Consider the following 23,427-nt stretch of genomic DNA (forward strand, 5'->3'; position numbering starts at 1 on the left):
TTTTTCTTATTTTAGAAAAACTTCAGGTCAGGCATTTTTGATTTGAGTTAGTGCATTTGACTGCCAACCCTCTCCTGGAGGAAGTGGAGTTTTCAGGATTGCCATAATGAAAATGCATGAGATAGATTTCCATACACTAGGTCTCCTTATTTTGTGCATATTCATTAAGGATATCCTGAAAACCAGACTGGTTCATATGCCTCCAGGAGAGGGTTAGAAACCCTGAATTAGTGAGTGCACTTCCCTGACTGCATAGGGAATGCAGATTCCCCGCTGGCTGGCTCCACTTCTCCACACAGCATGATCCATGCTGGTTTTAACTCCTCCCTCCCCCTAGGTCTGCACGCATGGAATCAAAGCCTTATTCAAAAAGGACTTTTCCCCATTTTGTTCCTATAAAAAAATTAATCCTCTTTATTAAAGGCGGCCCTATGGTCCTGCTTTTCTTAGGGAAAAATTAGAGTTCTTTAAACTCTATAGATGCTTTGTGGAAAAGCTATAACTAAAACAACCTGTCTGGGAGGAAAACACACACACACAAAAAAAGCCAGCTGGCAACCCTAAGTGGTAGCACTGCGGACCAGGAGAATTGGCAGTGCATACCAGGTAGCCAAATTGAATTTAGAGAGGATTGTGCAGGTGAATTTGCAAAGGAGTTACACATGTAAAGGTAGCATACTATCTTAGCAATTTTCAAAAGCACACTTAACGCAGGTATATATGGCATATAGTGTTGCAATTTTCAAAAGCCCATTTCCACGGGTAAAGTGCATTTACACATGTAAAACCCAGTTTTAAGTAAGTAAATGCTTTTACAAATCAGACTCTAAGTGCATAACTCAGCTAAGAGAAAAAAAAACCCAACAAAAGAAAAACTTCTGAACACAGCAGCCCTATTGGCTCTCTGTTAACATAATATCCAGCCTGATTTCCAATTTATTTTCTCTTGTGCAAAAATGTTAAAGGAACATTGATTCTTACCTAATTTTCGTTCCTGAAGTACGCCAGATCAGTCCAGACAAGTGGGTTTATGCATCCCTATCAGCCAGATGGAGGCAGAGAACAAAACTTTGAGGCACCGCTACATAACCGAGAGTGCCACCTGCAGTCCCTCAGTATAGATCGGAACCCAAGCCAAGATGTCCACCTTAACAAATCCCCTAATAAACCTTGGGCGAACAGAGACAAAGTTGGAGCCCCCTGCAAACTAGGCCCCCTTGACTTAAAACATATACCAACTATGTACAGTTTTCATCACTCTGATCAAATCTTCCTAGACGTCTTTGATGCCGAGCTCCTCCAACACCTGGGGAATCAATGGACCTAGTTCCTCTTTCTGGAACAGCCAGACCACACACGGGTCATCTCCTTCCACGACCGAAATCGCCTCCGGATCCTGCATAGGATCCCCCAAGACCCCCAATGGATCTCGATCCAGGTTCTGTGTCGGATCTCCCAGGGCACTAACAGGGTCATTGTCCGGTGCCACCGGACCTCTTTGGAGCTGGTCAGGATCATCCAGGCTACCCGAAGAATTGTCCTCCTCTGGGGCTCGCCCGAGACCCAGCATCCGCAGGATCCCTCCTGACTCCACAGGCCCTCTAGCCCTCTTGGCTGTCTCTTTGGCCCTAACTCCTTCTGGGCTAAATAAGCCTTATGAAAGAGAAGCACAAAACCCGTGGAAAAGGCCTCCGGGCCCAAGGAGGAAGAGTCCTTATAGACTCCCTCCAGAGCCCCACCCTGTCCCCTGCCACCAGCAGGGTCCTTTCCCACAGGAAAAAGCATGAAAGGGGAATCCCGGGGCTCAGAAATGGCAGCCTGCACTTCTGCATGTGCTTCCAAAATGGCCACCGGCTCCCGGAGCCTCAGGAGCTGATCCAGCCTCCTATACTTTTTCGCTGTTCCCCGGGAGTCCTGCCGAGGTCCCAACACCCTCCCCAAGCACAATCATGGGAAAACGAGGCCTCAGAGAGGTAAGAATGCCTCAGCCTGCAACTGCGGCAAAGTCTGCTGCACTGCGCAGGAGCCAGCATGTCAGGGCGGTTAGGCCTGCACACGCGGTCAAGCCTAAAAATAAAAGTAGCAGCAGCGATCGCTCTGATTGCTGTCCCGGTGCTGAAATACAGCACTACCCGACTCCAATAAAGGCAAGCAATTCGGCCCGTTCCCTCTTGCCTGCCTCCCGGCAAGAAAAAACAAACTTACCTGCTCCTCAGGCCTGCACACAAACTCTGCTGCAGCCTCCCTGTCCCTGCTTCTCTCTTTTTTTTTTTTTTTTAAAGAAACAGGGCCTAAAGGAAAAACAGGAAAGAAAGACTACTTCCCCTGCTTCTGGAAGCTACCCACAGAGGAACCAGGCACACCGAGGGAGCGAAGGGCCCAGAGGGGGAGAGGGAACCAGGGCCCCTGGCTATCTACCCCCTTGCCAAAAAAGGGCCGAGTCCTGACAAGGATTGCCAACCCCCCCCCCCGCTTGGCCTGCTCTCCCCGAGGAATGGCCCACGAAGGAACCTAACACCTCGGGGAGCTGAATCTTCTTCTTATCCTCTTCTTCTCTTTTTAAAACACCACCTCCAGATTGCAGGTATGCACCTCTACCATCTGCTGGAGACAGAGAAATATTGAGAGACTGCAGGTGGCACTCTCGGTTATGTAGCAGTGCCTCAAAGTTTTGTTCTCTGCCTCCATCTGCTGGTAGAGAGGCATAAACCCACTCGTCTGGACTGCTCTGGGGTACAACCAGGAAGCTACGATTCTGCTATTTTCATTTTAGTTAAAAGGCAGCGAATGCAAGAGAAAAAAAATGGCTAGATGCAAGCACTTGGCGATCACAAGCAATGTCTGATGTTACGGTAAAGGAGGTGCGCTTCCTGACCTGCATGTCATAGCTCTAAGTGGGAGAAAGCAAAATCAGGGCATTGTGTACCCATCTACCATTCACATCACTGTTCAGCTTCAGTCCCGTGGAGCTGGAGATGGGATACTAACCGGGCATTTCCAAACCTTGTCCACACAGTGCTTCAGATTCATGCACAATACTGCAAGTGGCCAAGGCCTCCAGAGAGCAGGTGAGGGTCCTATCTGCCTTCCTCGCTAAGGACACATTTGTCACAGGCAAGGGCTAGCTTATTTAAAAAAAAAATCAGGCTTACCAGATAGCAACAAGTCATGAAGAACCAGTATTGGTCACGGACACATTGGTTGTTATTAGGCTTGCTTCAGTATAGACTCTCCTGTTTCAATTACTGGTGTGTCTGCTTCCTTTGCCTGCTCCAGGTCATGGGGAAACAGCTCGAGTGGTGTCCAGTTTTGTCCCACTGCATCTCTGGATGGGTAGTCCAGTTTTTCTCAGATAAACTGGAAAATACAAGTAACAGAGATGCAACGGGGCAAAAGCAGGAGTGGCTCAGCATGCCCCGATGACAAGCAGCCCATCTGGTAAATCCCCCAAAGTTAGCGGGTTGGTAAATGGGAGCATTTTCAGAAATTAACAACTTTGCCATAAACGAAGGCATTCATAACCACACAGGCAGCTAACTACCTACTGGAGAAAGCAATGAAAAGTCTGAGGAAGAGAGGAGGACTTTGCCTCGTTTACTCTGTGGCGGAGGCGGCAGCAGCAGCTGTGCATTCCTGTGGGCAAGCCCAGGGCTCCCTGTCAGCTGACACACGCACACAGCTGGGAGCCGTCACGTCAGTCAGGTACCAAAATGGGCAGCCAGATCTTCCCTGCCAAAAGGCGGCTGCAAATGCAAACCTCTGAAGTCATGAAACTAAAAAGCGGGCCGCGAAGCTTGCCTGGATGAAGAAAAAGCATTCTGTTACTGCAGTGCTATGTCACTGTATTTCCCAGGACTAACGATAATGTTTGATTGGTATTTTTGAGTTTGCAAATGACTAAAGAACTATTAAAAATGGAAAAAAAAAACCCCAAACCCAGGCCTGTTTTGATACTATTTATTTCTAAAGCGCTGTCAGCTGCACAGCTACAAAGGGTGAAATAGACAACCCAAAAAGCTTATAACAAATCTAACAGAAAGGGAGAGAACCACGTACATAAGGAGAGGACAGAAGAGGAAGCTAGTGTAATAAGATGTTAAAAGCTGTGCACTGAATTTCAGTACACAGTTTCTTAAACACCCAAACGAAAAATGTTTTTAACTGCCAATGCCTGTTAGCTAATCATAGGTTAAGGAATCAGGAGTTAAAAAATGCACAACAATGTCTGTTCTGTACTGTGCGGGATATAGGGTGGGGGTGGGAGGGGGGGGGGGATAGGAGGTTGGGGAGGGGGGGGTTACCCTGTAGGTTGTAGGACAAGTTCTTACAGAGAGGGATCTGAACACACCAGTCTCTGTGTTATCTGTTTTTTTTGTTAAAACTCAATAAAAATTGTTTTACATAAAAAAAAAAAATGCACAAAAAATCAAAAAGTGTGTAAAAAATACTTAGTGTGCATAGCATGATACTGAGGGAGCACTGAGAGCTGCAGAAGATTTTTCTGGCAGCTGAAGAGGATTGATGAGTAATTTTGGGACTTAATGTCTGGGGAAGAGTGAGACTGGAATAAACGAATCTTTAGTTTGTGTGCTTTATTAAAAAGGAAAGGTGGGTAATTCTAAGCGTGCGCCTCATAAAAAGAAAAGAAAGGGAGGTAATTCTAAGCGTGCGCCTCATAAAAAGAAAAGAAAGGGAGGTAATTCTAAGCGTGCGCCTCATATAAAGAAAAGAAAGGGAGGTAATTCTAAGCGTGCGCCTCATATAAAGAAAAGAAAGGGAGGTAATTCTAAGCGTGCGCCTCATATAAAGAAAAGAAAGGGAGGTAATTCTAAGCGTGCGCCTCATATAAAGAAAAGAAAGGGATGTAATTCTAAGCGTGCGCCTCATAAAAGAAAAGAAAAGGAGGTAATTCTAAGCGTGCGCCTCATAAAAAGAAAAGAAAGGGAGGTAATTCTAAGCGTGCGCCTCATAAAAAGAAAAGAAAGGGAGGTAATTCTAAGCGTGCGCCTCATATAAAGAAAAGAAAGGGAGGTAATTCTAAGCGTGCGCCTCATATAAAGAAAAGAAAGGGAGGTAATTCTAAGTGTGCGCCTCATATAAAGAAAAGAAAGGGAGGTAATTCTAAGCGTGCGCCTCATATAAAGAAAAGAAAGGGAGGTAATTCTAAGCGTGCGCCTCATATAAAGAAAAGAAAGGGAGGTAATTCTAAGCTTGTCTTTATTTCTTTTCCTCCCACTCACCCCTAAGCAGATTCTTTGATTTAAAGATTCTTATCCCATATAAGAGGAAAAGAGGCATTTTCACACCAAAAATCAATCAGTGATTTATCTAAAACAAGGGAGTGACCCAGCCCTTATCAATAGATTACTTGTCCCCCTGCAGGCCTTTGCCAAATTAATGTTAAATATACCACATACATTTAAAGGACTTTAGTTATTACATCCCTACTTCTTTAGCATCCTAAATTAACTAAGAACACAAGATGCAGACAGTAGTCTAGCAGTGGACACATAGCCACTGAAGCCGAACCAGTGTAGGGGTGATGTGGTCAATGTGGTTCTTTCCACTAATTAAACGTGCTTGAGAACTTCACTGTAGAGGTCTTCACGTAGGGGCTGGATGCCATCTCTCTCTCTCCCACTATTTATACACACGCACAGCATTACAGTAACTATGATAGGGAATGTAAATGCCTGAACTACTGACAAGGGGATAGCTAAAGCCAGACAAATGCCGGACTCTATAGAGAGAGGAATAACCAGTAAAAAAATAAAATAAATAAAAAGGAGGTGATGATGCCCTTGTACAGATCCTTGTTAAGGCCTCACCTGAAGTACTGTGTTGAGTTCTGGAGCCCGTATCTCAAAAAAGGATGGAGACAGGACAAAGGCAGTTCAGAGAAGGGAGACCAAAATGGTGTGGGGTCTTTATCGGAAGACTTATCAGGAGAGGCTGAAGGATTTAAATATGTATACCCTGGAAGAGAGGAGGTGCAGGGGAGATATGATACAGACCTTCAGATACCTGAAAGGTTTTAATGATGTACGATCCTCGAACCCTTTTCCGTTGGAAAGCAAACAGTAGTACTATGGGTCACGATATGAAACTCTAAGGGGGGCGACTCATACCATACATCAGAAAATATCACGGACAGGATGGTGGATGCCTGGAATTCCCTGCCAGAAGAGGTGGTAAAGATGAAAACAGTAAACAAATTCAAAAAGGCATGGGATGAACACCGTAGATCCCTAGAGGCTGGAGGCGGAAATGAAAAAAAGGGGGGCATGGAGTAACCTGCAAAGAGCGGCTGCTACTACTCCAACAGAAGGCAGGAGAATTGCTACCTTAAATTAGCCTTGATGCAAATGAAACACTGCTCTCCACTTCAATCTCAGCAGCGGAAGGAAAGGGGGCGGAGGGGGAGACCGGATTCAGATAACATCCAATGCTGGGCTCTGACTTTTACAGTCCGGGGTTACTGATACACAGACATTAGAGAAAAAGTGCAGAACTGTTTCTACAGCCAAGTCCAAAACAAAGCATATTCAAACAGCATCGTCTGAATTTTCAAGAAGGCTGCTCTCCTCTAAAAATGTTGCTAGCAGCAATTTTGTTGTGGATTTGACAGCTGTTTGGATTTGATTGTTAATATTACCACCCTTAATATAAGGCTTGGAGGTAACCTGCACAGAGTGGCAGTTACTGCCCTTAACAGAAACACTGGGGTAACCTGCATGGAGTGGCAGTTACTATCATAAGAAGCTTCCTGGGCAGACTGGATGGGCCAGATGGTCTTTTTCTGCCATCATGAGCTCCACAACCACGAGACGACAGCTCCTCGGAAAAGAAGAGACTGTAGAGGGACCTGGCATGGATGCGTTGATAGTGGCATGCTGGGCATGCTCAATGTGCCAGTGAAAGTTCTAGAAACTTTGACACAAGTTTTCTGTGCTGGGCTCCATCTGATGATGTCACCCATGTGTAAGGACTACCATCCTGCTTGTCCTAGGAGAACTGCTAATGCCTTCATTAGCATGGGATTTGCCTGAGAGGGTGTTAAATATGTATACACATTGTTATGCGCAAAGCTCCTTGCTTCCATCCATAGTAAAGTTAAACTGTGCAGTCTGTCGAGCGCGTCTTATTACATCAGCCCCACAGGAAATGAATATCCAAAGTTACATAGCGACTCAAACCAAGCCAACCTAGAAACACGTTTCCCAGGCCACTCTACTGATCATTTTTTCCATAAACTGGCTTTTTCTTTGTTCTTATCTTTATTTGAACCTGACAAGTTTCTCCTGCTCCTTTATGCTTCCAGCTCAATCAGAACCAGGGCTGGGAACTGGAACTGCACACCTTCGTATTTGTATGATTTTAATATATAATGAATGTTCTACGTTTTTTTGATTTTATTGTCTTGATTTTTATGAGGTATGATGATTTTCCCCCTTCTGCGTTTTCTCCTAACTCACTTTAGCCATTCACTGCAACAACAGTCCCTTGCCAGGGATGCCTTCTGGAACCCTGCATTCATGGGCCTCAAATCCAGCAATCATGCTTTAATCTGGCACCATAACTGACTCTCTCCTCCCAAGAGGTAGTGAACACTGCCTCCGCAACATCCCCATCCCTGGTCGACCCAGGAAGCAGGAGCCAAAAATGAAACCCAGCTCCTCTGCATGGGACATGCACAGCACTGCCAGGGAGCCACAGGCCAGCTCCAAACTGTTTTTTTTAAAGCAGGTCTTACACTTATAGATGCTTCAAACTGGCTGATATAAAAAGTTCTCATATAGATATACAATACTAAACAAAAGTGTTTTATACCTCCAGATTTCTTAAACATTAAGATGGATACTTTTTCCAAACTTAAGCTCTTGGTGCACAGCCAGACAAGGCTTCATTCCCTCCCTCCGTGCAGTGCCAGTGCAAGGAGTTCAGCCGCCTTGGGCAGTGATATCACCCTACCACATGATCTCTCTCTCTCTCCGTGATCTCGCTAATTATGCTTCGCGCCACGTGTGCCCTCACATTGACTGCGACTCCCTGCCCACTTCTGGCGCCTTATGCAGCTGCCCAGTTCGCCTAATGCCTCCCGCCGGCCCGACCTCTGTGCACACCACAGCACTGAGTCTTTTATGAAAGCTACAGACAGAGGAAAGGTGGACAATTGCCAGATCCAAAAAAAAGGAGAAAATACTCGTGGTTTTCTGTCTATCAGCCAATATAATGGGAATAGTTTTACAGCAACTATAAAAGTTTTAAAGGAGCTTAGTGATATCAACCTACATCGTCATCATCAGGCACCAGGTTTTAAGATTAATACTACCTCTTTAAAAAAAAAAAAAATTAAAAAACAAAACAAAAAAACAAATCCACCACCACAAATAAAATAAAGTCCTGGGCTAGACACACTATTTTTGTTAGGCTAATGAATGGTTCAGACGAAAGCTTTCAGGTCTAGTAAGGTCCAAGATGCAGGCAAAACTGTTTGAAAACTAAGAAGCTTTCGAGTAATCTACACCTGCTGTGTCCTCCTCTTCGGGTACAGGAAGCCCTGCTTGCTGCATAAGAACTGCCGACCTTCCTGGGAACCCCCTGGGGATTTCCCGGGCACCAGGGACACTCAAATGTTGAAATCGCCCACAGCTGCCAGCAGGAATGCACCTGCAGCCCAGACATAATGGTCTCTTTCCCCCAGACTTCCCCGGTTACTTACAGCCAGTTTATCACAATCACTACAAATTCTATTTGCATCCAACATTATGATTCTTTTCATAAATGCGTACAAACCATAGTTTGCAGCTGCTGTTCCTTATAAGCAAAACATTTTTTGGTGCATTTTACTTCCTGCAGCACGTGTGAAGTGGTCTCAAAGTTTCGGGTGGGATTTTGGGGAGGAGTTGTCACCTAATGCATTTACCAGCATTTGCTCTAGTAGTTTTCCTGTGAATAACTTTCATCACTGAATGAATGTCTGTCTTTCCGTTACCCCTAAAAACACTAAAGCTCTCACGCTCTGCTTTTTTTAGATCCGTGACTGGATTGCTTTGAGGGTTTTCTGGTTGCATTTCTCACAGGCACTACATAGAAGGATGAAGGGGAACGAGCACTCACCTTTCGCACCTTCTGGAAGTAAAGTTCAGGCAGGGCGTGCAGCCAATATGCCAGCTGGCAAAGGTAGAAAAACTTCACCTGGAAACTAGAAGAATTTTTAAAAGAAAAAGCAAAAACAAAAAAAAAAAAGCTGTGAAAAATGACAGAACTCAGACAAGCCCACGGGTACAACTCAAGAGTTCGTCAGAGACGAGAGACTGCACTTTGACATTACTAAACGCACCCGAGTGCTCTCAGCACATCCAGCGGCACAAGACCTGGAGTTGGCCAGATCTATGCAATGCTCCCTCAAGCCCAACGAGAAGGGAAAAATAACAGTTTAAAGGCTTTGCTTCTAAATTTAGTGCTCGTGAATGGTTGGTGGATTAAACAGCATTGGAAACATGGGATAAGAAACCTATAATAAATGCTAAACTGGGTCAGCCCATCTGGCCCAGCATCCCATCTCCAATGTGGTATATTAAACAGGGCATGTGCAGAGTGGTCTGCCCCCTAGCACGCCCTCCCAGAAGTCCAGATGGGATGGTAAGCAGCACAAAATTATTTCAATTTGTTAAACCTCAGGCGGATTGTGAGAAATTGCAGGAGGACTTTACAAGACTAGGGACAGGGCAGCCAAATGGCAGATGACATTTAAATGTAGACATGTGCAAAGTGATGCACATAGGGAAAAATAATCCAAACTGTAGTTACACAATGTTATGTTCTATATTTGGCATCACCAACTGGGAAAGGGATCTGGGCATCATCGCGGACAATATGTTGATCTCCTTGACTCAGTGTATGGCGGTGGGCAAAAATACAATGTTAGGAAAGGAATGGAGAACAAATCAGAATATCATCATGCCTCTGTATCGCTTCATGGAAAGGCTGCACCAAGAGAATTATGTGCCATTCTGGTTGCCACATCTCAGAAAAGACAGAGCTGAACTGGAAACAGTACAGAGCAGGGCAACCAAAATGATAAAGGGGATGGAATGGCTAAACAAGCTGGGGTTCTTCAGGATTAGAGAAGGGATGGCTGAGTGAAGATATGTTACAGGTCTATAAAAAAACGTGAGTGGGATGAAAATGGTACATGCAAATCGTTGTATAAAAAAAAAAAAAAAAAAAAAGACTAGGGCAGAGCTTCTCAACCACTGTGCCGATTTGGTCTCCCTTTCCCCCATGGTAGTATTGCATTGCAGCCTATAACTTTTGAACCTCCACAAGTCCCTAACAGCCCACCTTGTATGACAGATCACACAGCAGACCCCCAAGGGCAGCAGAAGAAACACCAGAAGTATTTGATACACAGGCAGATACAGTACAGTGTGCGCCAGCGGAGCGCACTGTTAACCCGCGTTTGGACGCGTGTTTTCGACGCGCTAGCTTTACCCCTTACTCAGCCAAGCCGCACATTTTACTTTCAGAAATTAGCGCCTACCCAACGGTAGGCGTTAATTTCTGCCAGCACCGGGAAAGTGTACAGAAAAGCAGTAAAAACTGCTTTTCTGTACACCCTCCGACTTAATATCATGGCGATATTAAGTCAGAGGTCCCAAAAGTAAAAAATAATTTAAAAAAAAAAAATTTAAATCAGCCACCGGCATGAAAACCGGACGCTCAGTTTTGCTGGCATCCGGTTTCCGAACCCGTGGCTGTCAGCGGGTTTGAGAACCGACGCTGGCAAAATTGAGCATCGGCTGTCAAACTCGCTGACAGCCGCCGCTTCTGTCAAAAAAGAGGTGCTAGGGACGCGCTAGGGGATTCGCCCCATTTGTCGGCTAATTTTTCCAATTCGCTTCCAAACAGGAGGGCTCCTTTAAAGAGCATTCTTGTGAGCTTCATCTTGGAGGTCACGTCGGCTGACCAGTTTCGGAGCCAGAGTTGTCTTCCGGCCGCCACAATGGATGAGACTCTCCTGGCTGAGGTGTGCACCAGGTCGGACGTCGCATCCGTGAGGAAGGATATCGCTGGTTCTAATGCTTCGATGGGCGTGGTAGCATTCCTGGCAAGTGATAAGCAGGCACGTGTCACCATTGCATAACAGGCAGTGATCTGTAGTGACATAACTGCTGCATCAAATGACTGTTTAAGGATGGATTCCTGACGTCTGTCCTGAGCATCCTCGAGTGCTGCTCCTCCTTCGACTGGAATGGTAGTGCGCTTCGTGACAGCGCAGACCATGGCGTCCACTTTGGGGAACACCAGGAGTACTTTGGCTGAGGGTTCCAGTAGATATAGGGCTTCTAGGGCCTGTCCTCCTTTGAAACTGGCCTCCGGAGCATTCCATTCCAAGTCGATCAGTTGTTGTACAGCCTGCAGCAATGGGAAACGGTGTGAGGCCTGATGGAGCCCAACCAGCAGAGGGTTTGTCTTTGGCTCCACTGTGGTGCTTGTGCCTGGGATGGCCAGCTCCTTCAGGCTCAGAGACACGAGGTCTGGTAACTCGTCTCTGGAGAAGAAACGCATCATGGTTCGGTATGGTTCCGTTCCTGGAGGGATTTCTCCTTCCTCCAGGGAGTCTGGTTCTTCCTCCGAGGTGTCTGTGTCCCCTAAGAGGAGGCTTTTGTCCGGAGGGGGCATGTCTCGGGGAGGCCGAGAGGGGCCTGGAAGGTTTTGATCTTCTGGTGGAGGCTGTGGCTGTGTCACCGGTGGCACCGATTGTGCCTGGACAAAGGTTGCAGCCCTTTGAAGAATTTACCCAGGAAAAGGTTCCTGGGTCCATATTGAAGCCAGCGGCGTTCCCCGAGGGGCCCAACTGAGTAGGGGCCAAGTCGGGGATAGAGAGGTCCAGGGTACTATCGTTGGTGGAGCCGGATTGCTCTACTGGCCGGGGGGGCCTTGTCCTGGTTCCCCCAGGGCCTCTTTGCACTGCAGGCACAGGGCAGAAGAGCCGCTCTCAGGTGGCAGGCTGGGCAGAGAGCTTGTCCCTTGGCTTTCTTGGCTGGTGGTGCCATGATTTGAGCATGTGGAGTCGATCAAAACTCGTCTGTGCGCCTATATGCACGCAGCGGGAGGCTTAGCTATGCGCTCCTGGTGCGTCGAAGATATGCGTGCAAGCTGCGGAAGATGTGCGTGCAGGCCGCTATGTGCGACTGGGGAGAGATGTGCGCGCCGCTATGCGCACCAGTTTAATTTGTGCACCCGGCGCCGTTGAGCTTGCCGCTGTGCGCCCGGCACCTTTGTGCGCGTCGCTGTGCACACGGCACAGGTGTACACGCCGCTATGCGGACAAGTAGTTTATGTGCCCAGCTCGCCGCTGAGCACACAGCTCAACTGTGCAGACAATACGGTGATCAAGGGGGGGAGATGGCGCTGGCGACCATGCAGCCAAGATGGCGGTCCCCCTCCCCCCCGAGGGTCTCCACGAGGGAGAACCCTCATACCGAATTGGGGTCTAGGCCGGACAGGGCTGTTCAACCCGATGGGACAGACACCGGAGGGCGATCTGTGCGGCTATCCGAGCCTCGGAGACTGGAGACTTTAAGAAAAGATTTCTACCTTATCTTGTCTCGGCGCTTCCCGGTCTCCAGCTGCGGGGGGAGAGGGAAATACCTTCACCGCCGCTCTCGGTATTGCACCCGCTGCCTCTCAGCCACTCCCGTTCCTGGGGGCTAAGTCCACGCTGGGAACCGGCTACCAGACCGAGGTTTACCTCTTGGGGATCTCAGAAATCACCTCAGGAATTCTCGACTGGGGGAGGGTCACTTAGGTATCACCGCAGGAGAGCGGGGCTCGTCTCGTAGAGGTAAGATTTTGTAATTTTCTTTCTTCTTTGGTTTGGATTTCCTAACGCTGTGTGTAGAGTCCCAAACTGCTAAGGAGATGGAGAAATACTGAAGAGCAGAGCTTCCTGCACGAGTATATGTAGTGCTGACGTCAGATTGAAATCTGACTCCGTCTCCAGCTATCAGGAGCACACTATACCCATTGGTCCTGAGCCCATCTGCTACACGCTAAGAAAGTTAGTTTTTTTTTAATTATTGAATGTTTGTCAGCTGTTTTAACATTTATTCTTTTTATTAGTATAATTTTAATATTATGGATGTTTTATGTCTTTATTTTACTGCTTGATGTTTTGTGAAGAAAGATGATGTTTCTGTTTTTCCACTGTTGCTCTGCATAATATGGTTTTGCTTATGGTTTCCAGTTCAGTTTTTGTTGGCATGTTTCTATTTTTACTTTATGGCTTATTTTGTTTTGGTGAGGGTCTGTCTTGTATAACTAATTCATGCTGTGAAACTGATATTTCTTATCACTGGCTTTTATGGCATTATGATCCTCCCCTCTTCATTTCTATTTTAACAAACGTTTGTTCTTTATTAATTTCACCTGCATGCAGAAAGCAGTTTTGCATGTTATTGCTGAAAATAATTTTTCATACACATTTTATTTTCACTGCTGTTATTAGACATTATTTATTTATTTATTTATAACTTTTTTTATACCAAAGTTCAAGTAACAGGGTTACTTAAAATTTCGGTTTACATTACAACAAGTAGCAAATAATGACAAATATGTCTTACAATGAACAAGGATGTGAACAACTTGGAGCATATAACTAGGAAAAAAGAACAATGTGTGCAGTTACAACGAATTGGATTAAAGTGGTATCAGGCTAAATAGGAGGGAAATTAACTAATGGAGGGGGAAGGGGGGGAAGACGTTACTGTGGCTGAGTAAACATAAACGTAGGTCATGGGTAGCGATAGTCTGTGACAGTCTGTGGAAGCTATGGATGACTCAAGAAATTATGGGAATGCTTGACCGAACAGCCATGTCTTGAGTCTTTTCTTGAACGTGGTAGGGCAATGAATCAGCCTGAGCTCAGGAGGAAGCAAATTCCACTGTTAGGTGATTATTTTAAGCAAGGGATGGACTTAGGCAATGTTCCTTTTAAGGACTGGGTTGCTGTGAACCTAAAATTGATAGGCTCTTTTTGCATCAAAAAAGTAGTGCTCACAGGGTAATGTAACAAAAACACTTGCTCACGTGCAAACATTTTTGCACACAGCAAACCAATCCTCAAAGGGAACACTGGGCATTGAGGAGAAGGAGATTGGGATTGATCTTGAATGGGGTTGGGTTTATAGAGAAGAAGAGTGCTGTTTGGGTTGGCCCTTGGAGAGGGAATATAATGCATGTTCAATTTAGTTAAAAGTACATATCCTGGCATTTTCACAGTCACATGACCAATGACAAGTAGGTATGAATGTATGTGACATTGTAAAATTTGGTTCAGTGCGCCACAAGGATCAAGCAAACTTAAAAGTGAGCTCTGATATAAAAAAAAGGTTGAGAAGCTCTGGACTAGGGGACACTCCATGAAGTTACTAAGTAGCACATTTAAAACAAAATTGGAGAAAATATTTTTTCACTCAAGGTACAATTATGTTCTGGAATTCATTGCTGGGGGACGTGGTAAATGCAGTTAATATAGCTGGGTTTGGACAAGTTCCTGGAGTAAAAGTCCATAAACTGTTATTAGCCAGGTAGACCTTGAGGTTAGCCACTAAAGATCCCTGGGCATTAGCAGCATGGGATCTGTCTACTATTTGGGATCTTGCCAGGTACTTGTGATTTGGATTGGCCACTGTTGGAAACAGGATACTGGGCTTAATGGACCCTCAATCTGACACTGTATGGAGGTTCTAGCCTGTGACTGATCTATTTCACTATATACTGTAGGTGTCGAGTCTATTGTTTCCTAGCTCTGTCCTGGAAGAACACCAAGCCAGTCTGGTTTTCAGGAAAATCACCAAAATATGCATGAGATAGATTTGCGTACAATGGATCTAGTTCCTAGAGGTTTCCAATTTATGTAAATCTCTCATATGCATACCATGAAAACCAAACCGGTTAGGTGTGTCTCCAGGACAAAGTTGAAAATCACTGAATCCCTTTTTGAACTCAGTTTAGATTATTTACCTCTACAATACCTTCTAGCAATGAGCTCCACAAAGTAAGTAGGAGTTGTGTGAAGAAGAAGTGCCTTTAAACCCAGCTTTAAACCTTGTTCTTGCATTATGAGACTTTGCGAATAATAGTTGCCCCCTTTACATTCTCCCTATTTTCAGGATTCTCCCGCTCTTATCATGATCGCCTCCCAGTCAGCCTTTTTTCCTAATCTGAAGACTCCTAGTTTGCAGCAATTCTCTCCTCATACTGAATTTGATCCAATTCTGATTCTCCTTTTTGTTCCTTTGTATTTTCCTTTTTGACCACCAACGCACTGGGCCATAGGTTTTAGAAAACTAACCACAATGTCTTGGAGACCTTTCCCCCCACTGAGTGATAACGGTCAAACTCGATCCTGTTACTGTGAGTTAAGCAGTGGATTTGAGCCTGAGCTTCAGAGACTACCTGGCCATTTGGGTTTTCAGGATTGCCACAATGATCATACATATGAAATATCCGCATGCACTGTATGCAAATATATCTCATGCATATTCATTGTGGATATCCTGAAAAACAGACTGGCCAGGTGGTTCTCGAGGGCTGGGTTGAGAATCACTAGGTTAGAGGTCCCTTTGTTTATCCACAGGACAGGTATAGGATGGGTAGCGAAAGTGCAAGATTCCCCACACTGCCCTGCCAAACACCTCCTAAGGGTGAGGGGACAATTTCCTCTGTGCTCATTTAATCCTTGCTCTGACAACATTGCTGCTAGGAAGTCAAGTGGTATCCACCGTCCCATAGAAACTGGGCTCAGACAACCAGCGCAGCTTTCAGATCTCAGAGAACACATTTGTGCTACCTCTTTAATCGTCCAACCCATGCCGCCTCCATCCCCTAACCACTGCTGCCCAGGCGTCCCCATGATCACCTTCCTCCTTTACTGCCATGTGTCTAGTCTAGCTTCTGAGGAAACAGATTTAAAGGTAAACCAGGCGACAAGTTAAAATTAAGCGCAATCCGGAAGCAACACAATTCTTTTCTCCTTCGGGAGGTGTATAAAACTAATTTCATTACCATAGAACGGCAGGGATGATGTAGCTCTAAAAGTCTTATGAATATTCAGAACTACTCTGGCTTGCTGAGATCATCAGATGGCGAGGTGGGATTCTGTTGCAAATCAATCACTGCATTTATGCAGATTCCCACAGCATACAGAGTACACGCGGAGGAACGGCACAATCTTTACCCAGGTAAAATATTACATAACTATGTAAGGGCTGGGTACAAAGTCTGCAGCAGCCATCCCAAAACACTCATAGAAACCAACTAATTCCCCCATCAGTGAGCTTCCTGTAGGTCTTATTTTTACAAAATGGTTTCCAATGGTTTGAAAGCATTTGATTGCAGTATGTCAACCTGGTAATCCTCCTGACTATTCCCACTGATGCTCTTTCTCCCATCCACAGTGAAATAACCATTTTTGCTATTAAAAAAAAAAGTTTGCATCCTAGAAATTCATTTCCACGTCCTTGGTAACTATTGAGCATACAAAAGACTTTTAAAGTACCTCCTTTCAGTTGCACAAATTTATTTATACTTAACATGCCCATCCAAAAACTCTGAACGATCTGAATACATATTTAGTACAAAATCACAAGTAAAATGAATCATATAAAAATGAACGAAAATATCAGAACAATTCGTGTCTGTTTGGGGGCAACATAATGTTTGTAATATGTTTTTGCTATTCTTCAATAAAATATATTTTGAAAAAAAACAAAACTATCTAGTCTAGGTCAATCAAAAACAGAATTAAAACTGAAAATACACAACTTCAAAAAGCGATACTACAGTCCTGTTAAGCATTACTACACACAAACAGAATAAGCACCAAGAAACATTTTACAAGACTTGTGCAGAAAAACCAAAACAAAACACTAGCCAGCTCAAAATGCAAGGCTGGCCAGATTGGGAGTACTTACGAGAGGTAAACATGAGGGTAGTTTTCCCACAAGCTTCGGGGATTCGATACATATCCTTCCTGAAGAACAAAGTCAAAATAAATAAAAAGAATAAAAACCTGAGAAATCTGAGAGGATGCAGACGCTGGCGCAGCCATCACACAGATGGAATGTAACAAACATTTGCTTACTGCTGCCTAGAAGGATCACTGTGACGAGGCCAAGATACAAGAGGCATGGAAAAAAGGGGGCACATCCCTTAAACTGCCATGGATTCACCCAGGGTTACAATGTGGCTCCCAGTTATTTGGAACAGGCTGATCCAGTTCTGGTGTTGTCCCAATTTACCACTGGGCTCGCAGTTCCAATTACTTTTTGAGAAAAAGGAATTCAAGCCCACGGAAGCAACTGGGCATAGCCAAGACTGGAGCAGCCCGGCCCAGCCGATATAGAGACATCTGGTAATCCTAATGTAATGTTTGTTAAACCACAACTGAAAATTCAGTGAATTATTTAAAATAATATTAAAATAAAAATGAAAAGGAACAAATAAAGTTTTAAAAGTATATGCTGAATATATCTGACAAAACAAATAGGACGTGAGCATTAGTCACAGACAAGTGATGAAAGGAAAAGATGGTAAAACAGCTGCAGTTTTTGGGCCTGGCAGGCAGGGGTTCATGGATAGTTTTCAGCAGTCAGAAACCCTCAAAACCTGAGGCTCAGGAACTAATGGAGTGAGGCCAAACTGTGCGATTCCTAGGAGCGTCTGTTGCAGACCGGCCGGCTGGGACTTCCTGGTCATAGTTGTTTGCTCACCCGCTACCCCTGCCGAAGCTCTGCAAGAAGCACCTCGCAGCAAAGTCCACTGTGTCACTCACCGTTACAATCACATACAAGCACCAGAACACGGACGCCAGATGAAAAGCCACCAGCTGACCAGATTCATTGAATTTGCTGTGCTTGAGTTTGGAGAGATGAAGCCGCCTGTTGATTTTCTAAAGGCAATGAAGACGACAAAAAAATATATATATTTAAAAATAAAGCAAATACATTAGCGCCACCAATCCTTAAAGAAAAATGTTTCTGAGTGCTGTCTCAAGGCATCCCTATCAGTAATGATGATACTATGAAGCTTATTTTATAGACATTGGTGAGTCAGAGACAGCAGATAGGATCAACAAAAGAAAGAAGTTAATGGTCTTTTTAGAAGTTATCATACAACTGGATACTGCCCATTGGTGCTTCACAGAAGATAACACTGTCAATCACAGCCACCCTGCGCTTCACTTCCTGTGCTCTGGGAGAGTTTCCTCAGCAACCAAAGAAACAGGCCACTTTACACAGGAAGCAGAGACTGATGCTGTTTTGGTTTTTAGCTACAAGAGTGATTCCCCATGAGACCGCTTAGTATTTTCATCCTGAAAGGCTGGCCTCAAAATAGATGTGTCTTCTCCATAGACACAAGAAGGGGGAACTCCTTTAACACATCTAGCCTTCAAATGGCAATTTACAGCTTGTTCTAGAAATATTAAAGGAAAATTGGTTCTTATCTGCTTTTTGTTGCTGTAGTACCGCAGATCAGTCCAGACTACTGGGTTTTGCCTCCCTGTCAGCAGATGGAGACAGAGAAAGATTCACCAACACTGTACATAACCCAGTGTGCCACCTGCAGTCCCTCAGTACTGAGCTGTACCCAAGCCAAGATGACAGCAACAACCATACATTTCTAAGAAGCTTCTAAGCAAACTCACTCCTCTCTAATGAGCCGGAAGAAGGTGAAGGTGCCCAAAAGGTCAACAGAAAACTCGTTTCCCAAATTTAACATAAGCGATTAGCATTGAAAACCTCCAACAACTCTGCACTATAATACAAAGCAACAGTACGAGTGGTGGACTCTCCCCTCCAGTAAATGGGTGGGTTTCTGGACTGATCTGTGGTACTACAGGAACGAAAATTAGCAGGTAAGAACCAATTTTCTTTTCCCTGTACGTACCCAGATCAGTCCAGAATCCTGGGATGTACCTAAGCTCCCCCTTAACTCGGTTGGGATGCAGAGAGTTCCGCTTGAAGAACACTCTCACTAAAGCTGGAGCCCCAACATCCAAGCGATAATGCCCAGCAAAAATGGCCAACGATTTCCCAGAAGTTACCGTGCAAATTTCATGCAGAGATACCTGATGTGACTCAGCGCAGGAAGTCGCCTGAGAACGTGTCAAGTGCGCCCCTAAACCCCCCGGCAGCAGGCACCCTTTAGAAATGTAAGTTGACTCGACCGCTTCCTTCATCCAGTGCACAATTGTAGCCTGCATGAGGTGTAGAGGAATCCAAATCCATAGAAGCTAGAAGTTCTACTGTCTAACCAAGATGGAACGCCTCGGGTAGAAAAGAAGGCATCATGCACAAAGATACCTGTAGGAAGGGATCTCAACACAACAGGGCCTGGAGCTCTGAAATTCTCCTGGCTGAACAAATAGCAACCAATAAAACCACTTTAAGAGTCAAGTCTTTAACTGTAGCTCTCTTTAGTGGTTCAAACAGAGCCTCACACAATCCTCTAAGGACTAGATTCAGATTCCAAGATGGACAAATGTTCCGCACCTGAGGACACAAGTTCATAGCTCCCTGAAAGAACCATAGAACATACAGATGTGCGGTCAGAGGATACGCTTGCACCTTACTCCGGAGGCAACCCAATGTCACTACCTGGATATCAGTTAAAGGCTAGTCCCTTTCTGTAGAAAAGCCAAAATATGAGACACCGGGAGGAAATGATGTCTTCGAGACTATCAGCAGCTTAAATTGTGAGCTCTCTCCTCAGCTGGTCTAATTTAGCTGATATTTCAGACATCTGCAAATTGTTGCTCCTTTTAATCCTCCAGCTTCATTGTCAAAGTACTACTGATGTCTACTAGGTGAAAATCGGTGGATTTCAAGCAATTTTCATATCAAAAATCTGAACCAAACTGAAAGTCTGCTTTCACAAAAATGGCGGCGATCAAGAACGCTGATGCTGACAGTGCGGTGGAAAACACTCCCAATTCCTCAATTTTGTATTTTCCTACCCGAACTGAAATACGTTCCTGGTTTGGAGAGCTATATCAAGACCTAAAACATTATAAACAAGAGATGATGGCGCTGGTAGGAGAAAAGAAGGAAGAGTTGGCAGAATTGGGTAGGAAGGTGGATGAAGTGGACACGCGGACGGAGTCGCAGGCAGAAGACTTATCCCTCATGCAACAAGAGCAGAAATCTTTGCACGCAGACTATGCTACCTTGGCAGAAAAGTTAGAAGATCTCGAAAATCATACCAGACACTGCAATTTATGCTTCCGTGGGGGTGCTGGAGTCCCCAGAATATCAGGATTGCACTGACATTGTGATTCCAATATGAAAAATCTTCTGTCTGCTACCTCGCCTGATGATTCCTCTCCTACCTTTGAAATCAAACTGGAATGGGCTCATCTCTCCTTAGGTCCGAAGGCGGACAACAAACCATGCGACATAATAGCATGTTTCCATAGTTTCCAGATAAAAGATAAAATTCATAACCTGGTTCGCAAACAAGCTTCTTGGTCTTGAAACAACCACATCTCTATTTTTGCCAATTTATTGCCGACAACATTGCGAAAGCGGCAGGAGTTCCGCCCTGTCACTGCCTCTCTCAGAAAGAACAACATTTGATATCGATGGCTGTTTCCCTTCGGGATATGGTTCTCCACAAAGGTTGTATCTCAAACTATCGCAGAGGCGAATGCGGCTTTCCAAGAACTAGGCCTTCTGGCCGTACAGCACATCTGGGCCTCAGCCTCTGGTCTCCAGTAAAGAAAATCTTCATCAGTGGCAGCGAGTAGGCAAGGGCAGGAGAAGACTCTGCCGTAACTCCAAGAGAACGTCTGTGACACAAGATGCAAAGTGAAGACACTAAGTGAACTTCAGGGTTTCCAAATTTGCATATGCCGATTCATAACTGGCATAAGTTGGGGAATGAGGACATATATACACTGATTATATACTGTTATAGTTCTGTTTACATTTTATAGCTTTCTTCAGCTTTATTTGTTGCAGAATGTTGTTTCTTTGATTTAATTAGCCACAGGAGGGGTCACTAATGGCCTAGATGATGTTTCCTCCTATAGACAATATAGGTCTACAAGTTTTTTCTAAGCAGACCAGTTTGGGAATGGGGATGGGGGATGTGGAAGAAGGGGGAGGGGTTAGAAATGCCAGAAATATCACCAATATCATTACTGGTAAATCTATTAGAGGGATGGAAGATAAGGTATTTTTTCTTGAAGTCTTCCTCACAAATGTTTGCTCCCCTAATCTGCACTATAAGTGTTGCTTACTTGCAATTTAACTACAGGCGTTTTTAAAATATGCTCAATTAATGTAAAGGGCTTTAATTCAGGGTGGAAGCAATATCTCCTTTTTGACGAAATGCGCCACCTTCATGCTGCGGTGGTTTTGGTGCAGGAGACCTATTTGAAAGCACGTTATGATCATCTAATGCGCTCAAGTGAATTTCCTTCATAGTTCTGGGCAGTATGTTCCAAGTCTGCTAAATACACAGGAGTGAGAATATTTATTCATAAGGTTCATATTTATGAGTTTATAGGATTTCATAAAGATCCAGGAGGTTGTTTCTTTATCCTGATTATTAAAATAGAACAAGAGCTTTACACTCTAGTCTCTGTCTATGCTCCCAATACACAACTATTTCAGTTGTTAAGCAACAAGATCTGGGAAAATTCTGCTGGATCTTTAATAATTGGGGGAGGGGGGGATTTTAATGTCACATTGAATCCTGTATTAAATAATTCCTCAGGCTTTTTCTCTGATGCTCAGGGTGGATGGAGTGGTTTGAAACCATTTCTTATGCATGTTAATCTGGTGGTTGTTTGACGTTCCCACAATTACACCTTTTATTCTTGTGCACATAAATCTTATTCTAGGTTAGATCTAGTTTTAATAGATAAGGGTATCAATAGAGTTCATTCCACTGATATCGAACCCATAACATGGTCTGATCATGCACCAGTTTGGTTCACAATTCAATTTAATAATTATTATAGAGGGCATTTATTTTGGAAATTAAATGATAGTCTCCTCATAGATGAGAACTTTTGTAGGTAAGTTCGGAATCACATGCAATCCTACCTTGCTATTAATGACATGCCAGAAGTTTCTCCGGTTACTTTATGGGCGTGTCTAAAAGCAGTATTGCATGGTTATTTTATAGCCAAAGTATCTTGAGAAAAAATGCAGAGAGAAAGTAAGGCACGAGTTAATCCATAAGATCTCAGAGGCGGAAAGCTCTCATAAGACCTCTCTCTTTCCTCCCAGATTTATCACGAACTACAAAATTGTAAAGCTAGGTTGCTTGAGCTAGATGCTGCATCAATAGCTCATGCTCTAGAACTAGTAGAACAGAGACATTTTGAGAGCGATAAAGCAGGTAAAATATTGGCCAACAAGCTGAGGGGGCAATGTAGTCGGAATAATATGGTGAAAATAAAAGACGAGAATGGGAACATTTTAACCACGAATAAAGAGATTAGACAACGATTCCTGAGTTTTTATTCTGATCTTTACAGTGCGAATCTTTCTAGAAAACCAAAGAACATTGACACTTATTTGACAGATTTCTTTGCCCGGTTTCACTGAACAACAGCGAGACTAGCTGGAATGTGAGATTTCTCAGCTAGAAGTTTTACAAGTAATTAAGAAACTTAAGATGGGTAAATCTCCGAGCCTCAATGGATATACAGCCCAATTCTATCATGTATCTGCTGATCAATTAACTTTACCTTTAATGAAAATGTTCAGTGCCCTTAGAGGAAATCAAGCTCTTAACCGTTTTTCCAACGTGCTGGGTATTACAGTTCTAGCCAAACCGGGTAGAGACCCAGTACTCTGTGGGTCTTCTAGACCAATTTCTTACTAAATTTAGATTTGAAAATACTTGCCAGATAGACTTAAGACTATCTTGCCTACCTTTGTCCACCCTGACCAATCAGGATTTGTTATAGGTCGTACAACATCTGATAATGTCTGAAAAATAACTGATTTTGTCTGGTGGGAGGGTAAGCAGAAGGATCCTTTTCTTTTACTTACAACTGACGCTGAAAAAGCGTTCAATTTAGTTCATTGGCGTTTCTTTTTAGCACCTTGGAGAAAATGAAGTTATTTTCTTGCAATGGATCTCTAAACTCTACGACCATCCCAAAGCATGTGTTAAAGTAAATGGAGGTTTCTCAGATTTATTTGAAGTAGCCAGAGATACGAAACAAGGTTGTCCCTTATCTCCATTAATTTTTGCAATTTTTTTGGAACCTCTCTACACAAGGATAAGAGCTAACCCACTGATTCATGGGGGTCATGCATGACTGATCTAGCCTAGTTTCAGCCATATTGCAGGACAAGAGCTCCAGTACATCGAACAGCAGGCAGAAGTGGGGAA

The 23,427-nt window shown here is 44.3% G+C and overlaps 1 protein-coding gene across 2 annotated transcripts in view; it reads right to left on the reverse strand.

Annotated features, from left to right (window-relative positions):
* Nucleotides 1-23,427, reverse strand: part of TRAM2 (translocation associated membrane protein 2) — a 142,203-nt gene that overhangs the window by 21,031 nt on the left and 97,745 nt on the right. For both annotated transcript variants that reach the window (XM_029596123.1, XM_029596124.1), the window contains exons 4-6: nt 17,846-17,962; nt 16,986-17,044; nt 9,121-9,205 (exon numbers count right to left, since the gene is read on the reverse strand). In XM_029596123.1, the coding sequence (XP_029451983.1) occupies nt 9,121-9,205; nt 16,986-17,044; nt 17,846-17,962 (261 nt within the window). The remainder of the gene's footprint in view (nt 1-9,120; nt 9,206-16,985; nt 17,045-17,845; nt 17,963-23,427) is intronic.

This window comes from Rhinatrema bivittatum, chromosome 3 (assembly GCF_901001135.1).
Source record: "Rhinatrema bivittatum chromosome 3, aRhiBiv1.1, whole genome shotgun sequence".
NCBI classification, from domain to species: Eukaryota; Metazoa; Chordata; class Amphibia; order Gymnophiona; family Rhinatrematidae; genus Rhinatrema; species Rhinatrema bivittatum.